This window comes from Anser cygnoides, chromosome 20 (genome assembly GCF_040182565.1).
Source record: "Anser cygnoides isolate HZ-2024a breed goose chromosome 20, Taihu_goose_T2T_genome, whole genome shotgun sequence".
Taxonomy (NCBI): Eukaryota; Metazoa; Chordata; class Aves; order Anseriformes; family Anatidae; genus Anser; species Anser cygnoides.
In genome coordinates this window covers 7,001,057-7,018,508 of record NC_089892.1, presented here as the reverse complement: position 1 = coordinate 7,018,508, position 17,452 = coordinate 7,001,057, and the positions used below count along the sequence as shown (strand labels likewise).

Below are 17,452 nucleotides of genomic sequence, written 5' to 3'. Positions count from 1 at the left end.
CAGGACTTTCAGAAGTGCCTGTCTGCCTGGTGGAACTGATGGGAATGAAGCCCTTCAGTGTATTTAAAATGTCACTGGCATCTACCTGCATTTGCTAGTACTTAACTGCTTTTAGGAAGTGCCCCTTGGGGTCGGGGCATTAAGGAATTAAGCATCTCTGGCAGACGGATTTTTCCTTGGTTTGAATGCAACCCAACCACACCTGGTGCAGACACGTGATGTTGTGCATACAGAAGTTATGGGAGTTTTAAAAGTAAAAACAAATTTCAGGAAGAAATATCCCATGGGAGTGGCTGATAGGAGAATTACTACGTCTGGCTCGGTCCCTGTGCTGCAGGGAGAGAGCTCTATAGGGAGTGACCATGTATCTTCACCCCAGCTCCTCTAGGCATCCCCTCCCAACACTGGTGGAGACAGGACAAAAGGTTGGGCTACAATAATCAGTGACCCCGACGTGATGAGGTAGCTTCAGAGTCAACAAAAATAAAAAATAAATGCATCTTTTACAACTGATAGTGGTAGCTGAGCCTCTCTGCAACATCTGTTTGTCAGGGAGCCAGCCCTTAAAATAGCAACACCTCTTCCACACGGATGTTTTACGCGGGTACATGCTGGAACTGAACAGCTTCCTGCAATCAGGAGACAACAATAAGTGGACTAGCAGGCTCCAGGGCTCTCCTCTCAGTCTCCAAAGCATGAAGGAAAAATAGAAAGTTGGTCAATGCTCAGCTGTAAGCCAGCCCATGGAGCACTTTTTACAGAAGAAAAAATAACATCCCTGCCATCAGTAATTTTGAAAAATGTAATATTTTCCGAATTCTGCTTCAATGCAAAAGAGGTGAACATCTGGCTGAATTACTTAGTCAAGCAGTTTTCAGAGCAAGTTTTATGTCAGCTCATAAAGAGGCAGAATAAATACTGTGTCTTGGCATCTCCTATTCAAGGAGGTTTTAATATGCTGTTTAGATTCGTCTTTATCATGGGAGGAAAATGATGGATAATTATGGGATGGCGCCATCTTTTTTGATTGTTACCATCAATTCAAAGGAAACTCTTTCACTTCGCTCTTAGTGCATTACCTTAGTGTGGCAGATATCTCCCTTCTGAGATGCTTCCTCCGTGATAAAGGAATTACAAAGTCCTGCTCAATTTCCCCACAATCAGAGACGGGCTCTTCTGGGGACCAGAAAGCAAAACCTTCCAAGGAAGCAAAGGCTGTAAGGAAACCCTGGTGATTTGAGACTCTACTATCGCTCAGGATTTTTGAATGAGAGATTTACAAAAACAAATAAGAGCTTGTTCATAGATGCGCATGAGGATGAAATGAAGCCAATGCTAGGGGCTATTGACAAGACCACAGTTATTGCTCTAAGGCTCAGAGATCTTCCTACACACTGGAAAATCAGGGAGCACCGAGGGTGAGTTTTCCCTAAGCATTACAAATCCAAACGATCATGAGGTTAGTGAGTTCATCTGATGCGCACTGACTAAGGGTCTGGGCAGTGATTTTTGGAAATGTAGCATTTGTTCAACCCAGTTTTAGTTGTGGGCATCAGATCTCAGCTGCTGGAATCCAGGAAGCGGCGAGTTATTTCTCTCCTGCCTTTTGGCTTCTTCTTTCTTTATAAAGATTTTTATGTAGGGAAAGGGGGAGGGAGAGAAGGGCGAAGGGTAGCAATAAAACTCTTTATCCCCTCTTTCAGAGATGATCATGTGCTTGTTTAGGAATCTCTGTGTATCTTGCTTCATGCACAGAGTCTGGTAGAAAAGTTTTCCCCGGTTGCTCAAGTGTTGCTACAGGAATGCTGCAGCGAGGTTTGAGGCACCTGGGAGCAGGCAGCTCTAAGTGAATGGATTTTTTTAAATAATGTGTTTTGATGGAAAAATCTACAGAGGAAAAAAAATGGAAGGAGGAAAAAATGCTTTGCTAAACTTGGAGCTATTTAAAGAAGCCACAATTACCTTGCATTTTACGTTAGTCGATGACATCCCGTCATCCCTGGAGACATGCCCCACCATCCCTGGGCTGTCGGCATGGGACGCGGAGGCAGACGGGTTGGGTGCACAGGAGTCCAGAGCTGTGTGCCTGGACCTGGGGCTGGAAAATCCACATCCCTGTCCTGTATGAGGTCTGTTTAAATCAGGCTTTGCGTAGGCATCTAGAATTTGGCTCTACCTTTGTGGGTTTTCAGGGAGAGGAGAGGTTGAGTCGTGCTTTTTTTCCTTTTCCTTAAGCACTGTTTGGTGCAGTTGCTAACAAAGCAGCTGGATTGGTATTGCAAACAGCAGCGGCATCCTTTGAGCAGGGAAACATCCTTACATCTTTGCACAGCAGCTACCGAATGAATAGCTCTCAGAGTGTAAAGCTTCTCTGCCTAGCAGAGACACACCGCAGTCTGTCTCTGGGAGTGAACCTAAAAATACATGTAGAAATTGGAAGCTGGAGTCTAGCTCCCAGCTTAAGCAGTAAATTTAGTTCCTTAGGGCTAAATCCTGGTGCCTTTGAAGTCTGTGGCAAAGGTCCCACTTGACTTTGCTAGAGCCATGCCTTGGCCTTTACAGTTTCATGGGCTATGGGAACAATCCAGCTTGAAGACGCTGCTGTGATTGCTGTGTTCAGTGGAGAGAGAGGAAAGTGCTACCTTTGTGGGGTGAGGGACAGCCCTGTAAAGCAATATGGCAGAAAAACAGTGGGGGACCAAGGATTTCTTAGTACAGAAGTACTGTTACTAACACTTGAACATGCTGTGCACTAAATTATCCTCTCTTTATGGAGTGGGAAAATATCTGTCCCCTTGCACATCTGTCTGACACATCTTCTCCAGGATAGTCTCTGCGAGAGAATGAGTCAAGCTGTCTTGAAAAAGGGAAGTGGGAATAAAGCTGATCTCAGACAAAGAAAATATTGATTGACTTGTTCTTGCATACAGAAATGGCCATTGTTTTTGCCAAAGACAAGGAACAGAGGTTTTCTTGCTATTCTCCTCCCTTCCTGACCAGAGACATTACAGGCCTCAGACTGGCTTGAGTCTACAGCCCCTCTGGCCAAAAGTGAGGATGTCTTTCTAGTGCCGGTTCTCCAAATATTGAGAATTGTGCTGAATATTTAATAGTCGAGGGTAAAAGCGGCCAAATTCCAAGGCCCCTCTAGAAAAGCAGCTTTTTTTTTTCTCCTTTGGACAACCTTTGGTTTGCTTTTTCTTTTAATATAGGAAAACTGCAGTCTCCTGATGTTAACTGATGTGCAGCCATAATTGGCACTGCTGCACTTCTGATTGTTAAATTCTTACCTTGAGAGATCAGGGTTTGGATTGCACAGCCCAGGCAAGCAGCCTGCTCAGGCTGGCTTCCCCAAAGAGAGCTTAAATGCAAGAGTTAGCTGGTCATCGGGTAACGGGGATTGCGTTTGGGCAGGGAGGAGGGAAGGCGATAGAGCTATCCTAGCTCATTTTAACAGTGATTGCATCACGTTAATCATCATCGCCTTACCTTCATCTGTCTTCACCATGTGGTTGCTATCTTTTATTAGACTAAATGCTAGAGCTGGAATAAGAGAACGAGATTTTGGGCACATGGAGCCCTTTTTTCAGGTCTGGGCATATTTACCTTCGCAGCATTTCTCGCACGGACCTGAGCATCTTCCCCAGTTAAGTAGCTGTGCTGAAGCTGCAGCCAGCTGGCTCCAGTCTGCATTGCTGTTGCCTGCTAAGCTGCTTTGGACTCCAAGCTGTGTGACTCCTGTTAGACCTCAGGGCCAGGAACCAGAGGACTCTGCTTGTATGTCTACTGCAGGCTTCTCCCAGCATCAGCAGCCAAAGATGGGTGCCTCTGGGCAGCAAGCGTCCTGTCCTCCCTTGGACAATGCACCCAGCTCCGAGGTGATGTGCTGGAGGCGACTCCTACCTGCTCAGTGGCAGCTAGTTTCTCTGCTCTCCACAAACAAGCTTGGTTCCTCCAACTTATTTTAATAATTTAAAGTTGTAAGATGATCCTCTGGGAAAAAAAGCACTGCTGTTAAGAACCTTAAGCAGTTCAGTGAAATCTAGGTGCAATTTTTTCATGCTGGGAGGCACCTTTGCTTCCCTAAACTCTCCAGAGTCTCTAAGATCAAAAGCTGCTGCTTACTAATCTGGAGAGACAGATACAAGGCTTTTGCTCCCTTTGAAAGTTCTATTCCTTGCCTTCTGGGGATAGAACATGTTGCAATCCCAGCTCAGTCTGTTCAAATTCCTTTCCAGCTGTGTGGTCAGTACTCAAAATTAAATCCCAGAGAAGTGGAGTTGGTGCTCAGTGGGAAATTTCCTCGCAGTGAGGTCAGCTCCCTCCAGAACGCCTGGAGCTGGTCTCTGGTGGGACAGGACAGCTCACCAGATGCACCATGGAGCTGATGCATTTTGGCGATTGTTGATGACCAAGTTGAGCATGCACTTGCTCTTCACGCTCTGTGCAGGAGGAAGAGCTATGCCCTCTCTATTCTGATTACTTGAACATATTTGTGTTAGAGGATGGTGGGGGTTTCCTGAAACCTGTTGCACGTTTGCATGGACTGGCTTGACCCCTCGTAGGCGTCTCACGTGGATCCAGCCCTTGGGTGGCTCACCAACTGACATGTTCTTTGCGCTTCCCTTTCAGATGTGGATGTTCTTCAGAGGCTGGGCCTGGCAGGGAGAAGGCTGTCGAGCGGATGGTCCTCGTCACGTGCAGTTCCTCAAGGGGTCATTCCTTTCAAATCAGGGGTCATCTTCACTCAGCGAGCGCGTGTCGAAGCACCGATCAGCACCATCCTGCCCGCAGGCTCCAGCATTGACTTGCTCCTAGTGCTGAGCCTGTGCTCCCACCGCATCAACAATGCTTTTCTCTTTGCTGTCAAGAGCAAAAAGAAAAAACTGCAGCTGGGGGTCCAGTTTGTGCCTGGGAAGATCATAGTATACGTAGGCCACAAGCGCTCTGTATATTTTGATTACAATGTTCACGATGGCCAGTGGCACAATATGGCCATCGATATCCGTGGCCAGACAGTCACTTTATTTACTTCTTGTGGGAAGCACAGAGTACATGCGGATTTGCATTTTAAAAAGGACGAGGCATTGGATCCACATGGGTCTTTCCTCTTTGGGAAGATTAACCAGCACTCCGTGCAGTTTGAAGGAGCCATCTGCCAGTTTGATATTTATCCTTCTGCCAAGGCAGCTCATCATTACTGTAAATACCTGAAAAAACAGTGCAGGCAAGCAGATACCTACCGGCCGAACCTGCCCCCCCTCATCCCCATCCTGCCCAGGGACCCCAGTGCCTCCCCAAGTACCCCACAGCATATGGAGCCCTTGCTTCAGGGTCTGAAGAACTTGACCACTGCCACCCCATCGCTGGCGTTCGGCAGGGTCACAGCATCCCTCAAGACTCGGGGTTCAGGTGCAACAACCGCTGCGTTGGTCTCGTCCCCTCTGCCAAGACTGACAACCAAAGCCACGAAGGTCACAGTGGCCCCGTCTCCTGTCCCATCGAGTACCGAGACGCAGCCACTCACTCGTTCTCTGCCTCGGGGGACAGTGACGACCCTCAGGGTGTCCCGGCCCACTCCCAGCACGCGGATGGAGAAAACTCCCCTCCCCACTGCCAAAAAGGCCCCACCAGCGAGCCAGAGCCCTGCCACGGCCAGCAGGAAGGAGTCCAAGCAAGAGACCAAAAAGAAGATCAACCAAAAACCAACCATCGAGTCCTCGGAAGCGCCCAGTACTGTAAAGCCCACGAGGAGGAGGATCGATAACACAACCAGCAGCGTCCACTTTGTCACCCTAAAGCAAACCCCGCAGACCCCAAGCAACGGGCTCCTTCCAAAGAAGCACGTGTCGCCCCCCACCAGGAAGGTGGATCCCAGCAGTGTCCCTCTGGTGTACACCAAATCACCCCTGGGGTCTGCCCGTCCCGTCTCCAGAGCCCGGGCACAGGCCTTCAACCTCACCACCCCAGCTGCGACCGATGGCTATCAAATCTTTGACCCCCTTGGACCCACTCCGTTTCCATTTTTAGTGGGATTTCCAGGAGTGAAAGGAGAGAGGGGACCCCAGGTAAGTTCAAGCTCTTAATAACTCGTCCCAGTCCCAGCTCAGCTGACTGGTTGGCACACCATAACCTACAGGGCTTTCTGTACATCTTTGTGGAATGTAGCAACACAAAATAGTAGCCAAGCACTGTTATCTCTCTGATGATAGATTTAACGCGTATCTCAGTGTAAGCATTGGTGCTCCGTGAAGGCAGATGTCCCCTAAAAGTTGGTCATTGAAGTTGTTGCTTAATGTTAGTTTAAAAACAAAAAGGAAATCCCGTCCTCCTTCCTACAAATTGCTCATTACATTTCTGATGGCCAGGCTGGGGTTCTGCTGCACAGCCCTGGTTTTACTCAGGGTGCCCTTTACTTCCCCCCCAAAAATCTAGATGCCTCAAAATGGGCCACAAATTAACTCTTTCTTAACCCTGGTTATTAATTTGTATTGTTCCTGAAATTCACATTTCCAGAAAAGTGCACTATTCAGCAAATACAGAGGTTGCTTCAGGAGTTGTTGTGCATTTTTTTTAACAAACCCTTCTCTATTCTTATGCTGTAAATTATTTTTAATATAGTTCTTAAAACGTGCAGCGAGCTTCCTTTATAAATTTAACTACTGCATTCCACACTCAATAACCACTCTCAGGGTGTGTGTCTTGGCCATCAGAAGAGCGTTCACATGTTTTGTAATGCTAAAAGCAGTCAGGCCACACTAATTATCTGCTAACATGTTTTTTTTTAATGCAAGAATGCAAACAGGATCTTTAATCTGGCCAACATTCAGGAGGATTTGGTGTTCCAACCCAAGCCTTTTGCTATACTGTGTATACGAGGGGGTTGTACATGTATAATAAGTTTCTCCCAGACAGACTTTGGTTGCCAAGTTCCAGCCTAGAGCAAATTTTTACAGCTGACTTCTTAAAATAGTGAAAGAAGGGTTTACAATGGAAAATTTGAGACTAGCTTAAGGAACACAATCAACAGCACTTGTGTCTGCAGATGAGCTGCTCGTTGTTGCGAGTAACACCTAAAATGCAAAGGTTGTGTTTTGCTAAGCCCTCGATGAGTGCTTATCCCCAAGGTTTGTGTCTCCTACCATTCACATTTCGAAGCAGCACCTTGGCTCTCTCCTGTAGGGAAGGATGCCTGACTTCACAGGCACGTCCCCTTGTAGTCGTTGTGCTTGGAGTTTTGCTAAATCCCTGAGTACACAGAGGGAGCCTCAGCACTTCTGTCTGTGGGCAGTTTTCTCTGTTTCATGGGGATGCATTTCAGGCATCTTTACAAGAGCAGAAGTTCAGCAGTTGTGAACTGCTCCTAAAACACCATTACCTGTACCGGGCACGGCTGTGTGGCCTGCTCTGAGCTCTGAAATCCCAAACTTCTTGCCCTACAAGTGTTACGAGGCTGACCAAGCTCCAAGCCCCCACTTCCCCCAGCAATTTAAAGAGCGAATTATTGAACTGGAGTGGAAAATCCCTCTCAGCTTGTGAAGCATTGCAAAGAAAGTGATTCGGGCTGAGGGAAGAGATGGCAGGCTTTTTCCATCTGCTCTGGGAACAACTGGAATCCTGAAGCAAGGCAGAGGAGAACATCTTGACGTGCTGCCTGCCCTTATCCTCTCTGGCTGCTGGAAACCAAGCCGGCACTTAGGGAGGGAGAGGTTACAGATCGGCTGGGGCTGGCGGCCACACGGTGCTCGATAGCAGCTGTGACTCACATCGCTGCACCACGCTTCCCTGAACGTCTCTGACGTGGGAAGGGAAAGAGGAGAAAGGACCAGAATCGGGATGAGGAAATTAATGTAGCGCTCCCATGGCCAGACGAGCGTGTTTCAGAGCAAGCGGTGATAAATGCTCCGTGCTTGAGTAATTACCTGGCACCGTCCTCGTGCTGTTGGGCAGGCGTTTGTGGTGAGGTCAGTGCAGCCCTTCCTGGCCTGGGGGCGATGCCGCAGCCCTGGATGGGGCAGGTTGTGGGCTGGGACCTGACGCGTGAAGTCTGGTGCAAGGGTGGGAGGACAAGGCGATTAATTCGCTTGTCTGCTTGTGCTGCCTGGTACGAGGTCTTTTCGAGACCCTGTGAAGACTTCAGGTATCGCACTGCGGGCAGACAGGGGTGTAGGAAAAGCTTTTCAGCACGGGCTGGGGACATCTTGGCTGTGATCTGCGTGCCGAGGCGGACTGGCAGCCCCCTGCCTCTCCGGCTTTCTGCCAGGAGAGGAGATAGGACCGTCTTTCATCCAAATCGTCCCAAAATCAGGGTGTGATTGACAGATGGGGACGAGGCAGCGATGACTCAGGCGCTGTGGTCTCTGTGCAGTTTGTGAACGGTCCCAAAATAACTGCGGTACAACCTCAGCCACGCAGAGGGGCCCCTTCCCCACGGCCGAGGGACGTGTCTACGTGGTCAGAGGAATACAAGCAAGGGGCTAAAGGGGATATCTTCACCTGGTAGTAAAAGGCAGCACCATCTGTGGATTAATCTGGCCTAAAAGACCACCACGGTGCTGTGCAACAGGAAACGGAGGCACTGTCCCACATGCAGAGCATTAATGCTTCAGGAATGTTGGGTTTTCTGGGTAGCCAGAGGAGGGAGGATAAAATGCTCTTTTTTTAAAAAAAAAAGCAGAATTGCTTGGGAACCATTAATAACCACAAGCATTTGGGATCCCTGCTCTGAATCTCTTCTGGAGAGGAGAGGAATGGTGCAAAGAGCCCCCAGGCCTGGCGCTAGGGCTGTAGCTCAGCACTGACTCAGCACCTGGCAGGCGTCCTGCTGCGTGTCCCCGTGGTCCCCACAGCAGCCCCGCGGGCATCACTCGGGTCTTGGGGTCCTGCGTGGGGCGGGCAGCCTGCAGCGTGCCCCCAGCACATGACTTGGACAGCCGTGAAGGAAGAAAAGACAAAGTTGTGTTTCAGGGGCAGCATCTCCAGCCCCGGCGAGGCTGCGATACGTTTTCAGTCCTGCCATGGAAGGGGTGGTGTTGGCTGGCTGGGGCTGGGGCTATTGCAGCAGCGGGCTTGTTGGGGGGGCATATGGGGCTGCAGCCCCTTCCCCTGCCCACCAGCAGGGATGCTTGTGCTCCGGGCATGCTGTAGAGCTGCAGCAACCCCTTGCCCTGGTGCAGCCGGGGTCTAGCTGGGCTGCGTGTAGCATACCCAAGCGAGCATGCTTATCAGACGCATAGGAGCGCCGGCAGCCCCAGTCTGCACGGCCAGGTCCCCGCGTCCGAACCCCGGTGGCAGCAGCCCAGACAGGTGTGGTGGGACGCTGGCAGGCAGCGTCATTGCACAGGCAGATGTTTCTGAGCCCGTCCCAAGTCTAGACTGCTCCAGCTGCCATCTTCCGCATGAGCAGTTTGTCTTGGAGCCCGGCTGCTTTTGTAGAGCAGCAGTCCTTGCCAATTCAATCAGCGTGGAGGGGAGAGAGAGGTGATTGGGAACGCTGATAAAATATGAAGTGCCTATTTCCAGTCCTCCTTGTACCAGAAAAAGCTGCTCAGGCTGACAGTCTATGATAAATTAAGGAACACACAATGTGTTTGAATGTCTCTTAATGAATGAGTCATGTTTTCTTCTGAAAAAAAAAAAAGAAATTGCATGCTTTGTATAATACATGGGAAAAGTTTTAGCTTCACTTATGCAGTTGGATCATAATTTTTTGCTAATTTAACCAGAATTATCCCCAAAGGGAAAAAATCTTGTAGGCAAATGACTAAACATCAGAGAGCTCTTACGTACGTAAGACAAAGTTCATTTTGAAGAGTAGTCATTGAGAGTGTGACTGAGATAGATGTACTGCAAAGGATGTAGGGATGTGTTATATGGATATATATATAGTTATTTTATAAAACTCTAAATATAGAAAGTGAGTGACAGAGAATGGGATCCCTCTATTTCTTCACACCGCTTCAGACTTCCTTCCAGGGTCTGGGATTGCTTGAGACTCTGGATTTCTCATGCAAAGTCTGTTCCTGAAATGTCTGTAGAAAAGCTGCTTTCATCAAGCTGGAACCCAAATATTTTTCTATGTATTGTGCTGCCATTGCTATGAGGAATCCAGTTGTGGACAAGGACTTTTCTGCGAGAGGTGTTGCCCAGACCCAGAATAAACATCTCTTTCTTGCGGAAATCGTATTACAGGACTGGCTTCCCACCAACGTCTTGGTTTCTGCCAGAATTTCGAGGGCTTTTGTTTATAGCCTGGTTGAAACCCAGATGTGTCCAAATTATAAAATAATAAACCTGCCTTGGAGAAGAACATGACCAAAGTGCTGGACTTTTTTCTCCGAGCCTCCAGATCTGTTTCAGGCAGTGCTTCAAGCTGGGTTTTGGTTCAGGTCTTGTCTGCTTCCCTGCGGAGTGCCTGGCAAGGGCAGGGAGGTGAGGAGGGGCTGGTGTGGCTTTTGGGATGAGCTCTTCTCCTCTTCTGTTCTCCTGAGCAGGGAATTTCTAATTCTAGTGCTGCCCCTGCAGCTGCTCAGTCCCTCTGTGCTGCTGCTTTCCGGATGTTCAAGGCTAAGCAGTGGATTTGGGGCAGTGGCCTGGCATGTGAAATGTGCCTCGTCGTCCTCCAGGAAGAAAAGGCAGGTTCTCTGTCTGCAGGGATAAATAACGTCACTGCTCAGGGTGCCAACCTGAGGAGAAGCTTTCAATGCATTTTCTGAATTCGCTTTTAAGGTGACTTTACTACACATGTTAATATCTGAGTCGGAGGAGTGTTGCCTCCTCTCTCTCCTGTTTGCGCACAGCAGCGTGCCCAGCTCTGAAATGCAGCCATTTCTGGGATAAAGGGGAATGGAGCCACTGGTGCTGAGCATGGGAGGCAGAAGTACAGTGGAAAGACCCTAAAATTACAGATATGTCAGGCCGTCAGCGTGCTCTGGAATGTGAGCTGAATCGTGTCCTGGGCGGTCATCAGCTATTTACTGCTAGGCTGAGTACCTGGCCCTGGGGAAACTGTTACAGAAATACTTTGCTAGCTGAGCAATTTGAATCAGTAATCATCCAAAAGGAAGAGAGTCATTTCCCAAACCACCAACACCGATTCTGTACTGATTATGCTTTCCTCGAAGCCCTCCCCAGACAGGCTCAGCCTTGCTCAGGTTTTGAGACCCGAAGACGCCTCGAGGTGGCTGCTGGGTGCTGCAGAGGGAGCCCTGAGGAGGGTCGTGGTGTGGGAAGGGCAGGGGGATGAGCGGGCTGATCTCAGCAGCAGGAGGGAACGGTGAGATTTCGCTTGTCCTCAGGGCCCGATGTATTTCACTTTCAGACAACCTAGCTTAATTTGCAATTTGAAGCTCAAAAAGCTAAGAAAAAAAGTCCTTTTTTTGAGCCAGAAAGTTTCCCAGCAGCAGCTTAGAATAAATCCCATAATCATTTGGTGGGATCAGGCATCGTTGCTAATGCTACCGTGGGAAACTGAGAAGGGTTAAACTTCCATGTGGCTGCCACGAGCTGCTCCACGGAGCTGTTCAGGCTGGTTAACAGCTCTGCTGCTTGGCTTGAGAAGAGAGAGTATCTGCTTCTGCCACGTTTCTCCTTGATCTCCCATTTTGCTTCGTTTGATAGCAGGGTGTGTGTTCCCTGCCACCGGTTTGCAGCAAGGAACAGGCAAGAAGCCAGGGAGCCAAGACCCAAGGTGCGAGGAACGGCAGCTTGCTGCTGTGATCCTGTGATACTGGGAGGCTGTCGCCTGCGCTGGTCTTGCAGAGCATCCGTGCAGTGGGAGGGCAGGAGGAGTGGTGTGCTCCTCCAGCGGCCAGGCAAGGGAAACTCTGCCTCTCCGAGCCCTTCCCACTGCTCGCAGTGGGCTTCCCCGGGGATGCTCTCAAGGGTTACGATGGAAAAGGTGCACACAGGCTCTGTTTGGTTCATTTAATGCTTCCCCACATCCCCGTAGCGGGGTGAGGATGGAGTGTGGGGACTGCCTGGGCGCTACCTGCAGGCAGAGCCCGGCTCCTGCTGTGTGGTGGCTCGTGGATGGATGTCTCCCGCTCTTGGTGTCTCGGAGCCTTGCGTTTTAAGTGGGACAGCATCCATCGTGTGTAAGTAGTTGGGCTCTGATCCAGCCTTATTCTTCTCTGGCTGCCTCTACAGATGTGCATTTTTCTGCGTGTGTGTTTCAGCACTGCTGTCCCCAGGCAAAGCCAGTTGTCTGACGTGGGCCTCGTGTTTGAAAACCAGAGCTGGATGACACAGAGCCTTATGTATGGGGCACAGGGCAGAGGAGAGTGAGTCACGAGGAAGGCACGGTACATGTCCTGTCCAGTCCAGCTACCAAGAAACCACACGAGAAATCAGAGCGTGGCCTCGCAGTGTGTCAAGTTTTACAACTACACGTGTTCATCCAGCTACCCCCATCACCTCCACCTTGCCTTGCTTATTTATCTGTGGTCACACTCTTGCCCTATGCATGTTTACCATGGAGTTCTGACACCTTGTAGTTGCTCATCCCACAATCACCTTATTCCTCTTACCCTTCACGAGAGGAAAAAAGGGTGAAGGAAAGGCAGCAAATTAAACCGAAGCAAAGTGGAAAGGGCCCCAGAACTGGGTACTGCTCTTACTGTGCTATATGCTAACTCCGTATCCCTGCTCCAGTGCAGGTGTTAACTCTCTGTATTTTTATGTTAGCTTCAGTGTGTTCTGAACAGCGCACGTTTTTGGAGAACATTTTAACTCAAGTGGCCAAGTGCAATTGCAGCTGTTTTTAGCAGGAAGGTAGAAGAGGTCACCTCGAGTCTGGTATGCAGGAACACATTTCTCAGGCAGTTGCATCTTCTCTTTTACATATCCCTTTAGGGGTGAAGATTTTGGATGGAGAAGAAGTTAAGGACTTGAATTAATCTTTGGTAAACTCCATTAACTGTCACTACATCAGTTGCATTGCATTCATCTTCTGATAGTTATCTTCCCAACTGAAAGGGCAAGGGGATTTTTTTAATAAAAGCCTGGATTCTGAAGCACAATTATGTATGGGGCTTAAAAAAACAGCACAATTGCGTCTATTTGCACAGCTGTATAATTGTGTTATGTGCGGAGCCCTGAGCTGGCACAATGGCAAATTAAAATGTTGTGTGTATTGCTAAAATGAGGGTCAGCTGTATCAGTGAGGGTTGTTAATACAAGGAGCAGTAATACTGTGTCGGCCAGCAGCAAGCAACTCGCAGAGGGGTCAGATAAAGTGTCCCAGGCCATAGAGGCTGGAAATCTCCAGGACGGGGAGCAGCGTTGGGTAGCAGCAGTGAGCAATAGCAGTACAAGTGCATCCCCGTGTGTCTCAGAGCAGGGCATTAGCTGTTCTATGCTGTGTAGGCTTTTACACCTTTAAATCAGTCATTTTCTTGACGTTTTTACAGCAGATAGAAATAACTACAGAAAGAAACGTTCTGGTTCATTTGATGTCCTGTCAAATTAGTAGCACAGAGAGAGACTTGCCATGGGCTTTGTTTACTCTTCCCCCTGGCTTTTCCCTACTGTCCCGAGGTTTGGTTGGATGTCTTTTAAAATCTCTCTCTTACACCGATCAGTTTATTGCTTACCTGCTGTACAGGAGGCTGGTAACATCAGGGGAGTGTTCCTTTATCAGTTACCTGTATGCTTCAGGCAGGTTTTCTCTGTTTGCAGTCTTAGGCTGGGCATGAGCCTTTGGGTAGGGATCTCCAGGGTTTGTTTTTGTTACTAAATCCCGCACTCGATGACTGGAGATCGTGAACTTTCCGCTCCTCAGGGCCAGCAACGCGCAGCAGAGCCTGAGCGGTTCTGCCTGGCAGCCCATCAGCAGCGACGGGGTCGGCCCTGCAGCAGGCCCTGCCGTCGGGCATTGCGTTCCTGCAGGGAAAAGCTGCTGGGAAGGGAGCGAAGCCGTGTCGGCACCGTGTGGCCTCAGGGCATGAGCAGCACCTGCTCCATGCACTGCACCCAAATCCCCTGCAGCACGCTGCTCCCCTGCTGCTGCGCCTTGGAGAGCTCAGGCCGCCTTCCAAAGATCCTTCAGCCGCCTGCTCTGGAGCTCTGTCCTCCCTGAATGCACTGAAAGCCCAGCTTTTGTAACCGGCTACCAGAATATAAATCCTCTGGGAGATGCTTTAATTAACAGCTATTGTTGTTAGCCATGTTTGGCTTGGGGGGAAAGGCGTTTTGCAGAGCTATTAGCAGTTGCAAGCGGCTCTCCAGAAATCTGAATTCTCCAGTCCATTGAAAAAAATAAATACATAAATGAATAAATTCTAAGAAGTTCAGACCTCGTTGGTTAAGTATTTTTTCCTAACCTGTTTCAGATCAGCGCACAGCTGGGCGGCTGATATCTCCAGCTTGTTCTCACCCCCTTACAAGAGCCCCCGCTTCTCTCACCTGTCTGCCTCGACCCCTCCTGTGTTACAGAGCTGTACTTCGGAATTCCCAACACCGACACCAATTTTATTACATTTTATAACACGCTGCTTTAAAATATGAAGTGCTTGGGTGCAATTAGGTGGCAACTCGTGCCGGAGCCTACAATACCACTACGCCCTCAGGCTGTATGTTTCAACCCATGGTTTATTCCAGCCCACCCTCGCCAAGGTGCTAACACGTCGCCGCTGCTGTGTGCCAGCACGTAGCAGGAAACTGGAGCTGGGAGGCAGTTGTGTTACCCCTGCCTTTCCAGCACGGGTCCAGGAAGCTGGAAGTGTGAAACACAGCTGTGCTCAGGGGAATGCGGTCCTCAGCAGGGAGACGTGAACGCTCTGTCTCCGCTCTGTGGAAATACGTGCTTCTGCAGATGTTATTGGGCATGGCTTTTGTCCCTTTGTAGCAATAGCGTAAGTTGAAGGGGGATTCTGGCCTTGTTGTTATATGGCCCATGTCACCAGGTCTTCTCCAGATGGTTGTGTTATGGGTATCTCTGAAACAGTCAGGAGCACTATCCCGATGTAGAGCTGTCAGTAATGCTTATTTTTATTTTTCTAGGGTCCCCCAGGTCTGCCGGGCTTACCAGGACCACCTGGCAAGAGAGGTTCCCGGGTGAGTGATTTAAAAACCTCTGTTTCTTTCCATCTGTACTTGTACCCACATGTCCTACTGCTCCAAGGGCTGGTGTATGGTCCTCTGGCTGAACAGTGATTGCTTCAAGCCCCACTGTTGAGATTTGGCCTTCCTCCTTTATCTCCTTCCCTGCTAAAGGCTTTCAGGATGCCACAGCTTGGTGATCTGCAGCCTCCCTGAGCTAAGGTTTGACCTCAGCAAAGGCTGGGGGTGAATGTTTCCAAATGGCTGTCAGAAGGATGAGGAGCTCTGTCTCTCATTCGGTCTCCAGGATCCATTCTTTCTTGCAAACCCAGTGCTGGTACTGGCTTTGGCTGCTTTTTGCCCTGTTCTTCACTCTTCCCAGACTGCTTCCTTTGCAGTCCTTCACTGTCACTGTGCCCTCAGTAGTAGGACCATGGTCTAGGATCAGGGACTCAACAGCAAGGACAAACTTCTGTGCTTCCCAAACCACAGACCTGCTCTCTGATTCATTTTCAAAATCTAGAACAAAACGCCGGAGCTGTCCTACAAGATTTGTTGCAAATTCCTGATTTTTTTTTCCTCCCCACGCTTAAGTCTGGTGCAGATCTTTGAGCAGTGGATGCCATGCTGAGGAAACGCCTGGAGCTGAGCGCTGCAGCTAGCTGTGCTATGTGAGAAAAGCTTTCTGCATTGGCCTAGCTGCAGAAATAGTCTCTCAAAGCTGGGCAGCGTGCCCTACCTCGATACAGTTAACTGTTGGCACGTTTTCGTGGCAGCAGTGTGCCGTCCTGCAAGGTACGGTCGTGGAGCACATTTCCTGAGCGCTGCACTGATGTGGGTTGGGAATCCAAAAGATGTAAGTGTCTGAGGCTGAAATAAGGGAATATTTGGATTTGTGATCCAGGCAGCATCCTGGCCTGGCAGCAGAGGGAGATTTGCTCACACATACTTGGCTAAAACTCAGCCCTATGTAATGTCTTTAAAGAACAACCAAGAGGCTAAGAGCTAGAGGGTTGTGCGGTCCCCGAGGACACTTGTTACAGTCCTGCGAGATCTTGCAGCAAATGGTAAAGATAAATGCACCTCTGTTCTATAACAGTAAAAAAAAAAACAAAGGTCTGCAGGACCAACTGCAGCACAGACATGGATATCAACAGACCTGAACGCTGATTGAGGCCGTAAGTGTAGGGCATTAGATAGCATCTGGTTTGAGTGCTTTATGGACAAGACAAAATGTTCCACATCAGATATGTGCATTCCAGTGCTAGGTTAAACGCTGGACTAGATGACCTTAGAGGTCTTTTCCAACCTAAACGATTCTATGATTGTGTTCTTTGGTGAAATATCAGCACGAGTGGTTATGCAGCTCCAATGTCTTCTGCTTACAAATGTCTGAACAGCAACCACATCGGCTAATCGCCTGGGGTTTGCCATTATTAGCAAGTCCCCATTAAGGCCAAGAGTTTGGTCTTACCCCAACTCACTGCTCACAGGGGGTGTTTGGTGTTACTTTTTGCAATCCTGTGGTGTGCAAACAAATTCCGTGTCTGGAGCCCCAGCTGCATCCCCTGCCTGCTGTGTGAATGACCAGCTTTCACCTCCAGCTCTGAATTCCACTACCTACCAAAACTCGAGTTTTTCTAGAAGAAAAAAAAAAAAACATCGTGGAAACCATGTCACAACTTGGTGTTACTCCCCAGCCGTGGCATGCTCCATCCTATATTTAAGACAATCCCCTGAAAGACAATAGGCAACAAAGGATTTCTGAGCTCAGTCCCTGCCAGAGGTGCTGAGAATCAGCCCAGAAAAGAGTTCCCAGTTAGGAAGTGCTCAGCACAGCTGAGCCTGGCTTGGCTCAGGCTGCTGCAAAGAGGCTGTGCTAATTTTGGGAGGGGGCAGAAGGGTCACTCTGTAAATGTCTGGCCTGGAGCACTGGAGACAGAACTGCTCTGTGCGTAAGTTATTTTGACTTTGCAACATGTTTCTAGTATTTTTTTTTCTTGTGGCTCTTCAGGGTTTAAGGATTTAACTGCAAGGAAGAGGAACTGCCAGAAACTAAGACATGCTTAGGGGAATTCTTGCATCTTTTGCTTTTGTTGTGCATGAGTCACTTAAACGTGCAACACGGCCAGGGGGATGTTCTACCTCTGCTTAACTTGCTCCTCAAACGAAGCAGCCACACAGTTTTTGCACCAGCCCAGCCCAAGGGCAGCCCATGAGGTGTCCCGTGAGGCTCCAGCCCAAGCTTGGACCTCCCGAGGGGGGGTGAGTACTGTACGCAACTTGCAGCGCTGGGCGCCAGGGGAAAGGATGGATTTCTTCTTGTCACCAGTGCAGTCTATGGCCTAGAGCGTGAGACATAATTGCCCTTGTTGTAGCTTGCACAATTTCTACATTATTAATGCCTGTACAG

General features: G+C 49.2%; 1 protein-coding gene across 8 annotated transcripts in view; it reads left to right on the top strand.

The window, feature by feature from the left end:
- The window catches only part of COL27A1 (collagen type XXVII alpha 1 chain), a 198,499-nt gene that overhangs the window by 56,831 nt on the left and 124,216 nt on the right, over positions 1–17,452 (top strand). For all 8 annotated transcript variants that reach the window (XR_010826088.1, XM_066980818.1, XM_066980819.1 and 5 more), the window contains 2 exons: positions 4,633–6,068; positions 15,001–15,054. Coding sequence is in view for 7 of the 8 variants with exons in the window: in XM_066980818.1 (XP_066836919.1) it covers positions 4,633–6,068; positions 15,001–15,054 (1,490 nt within the window). In the remaining variant the exon portion in view is untranslated. The remainder of the gene's footprint in view (positions 1–4,632; positions 6,069–15,000; positions 15,055–17,452) is intronic.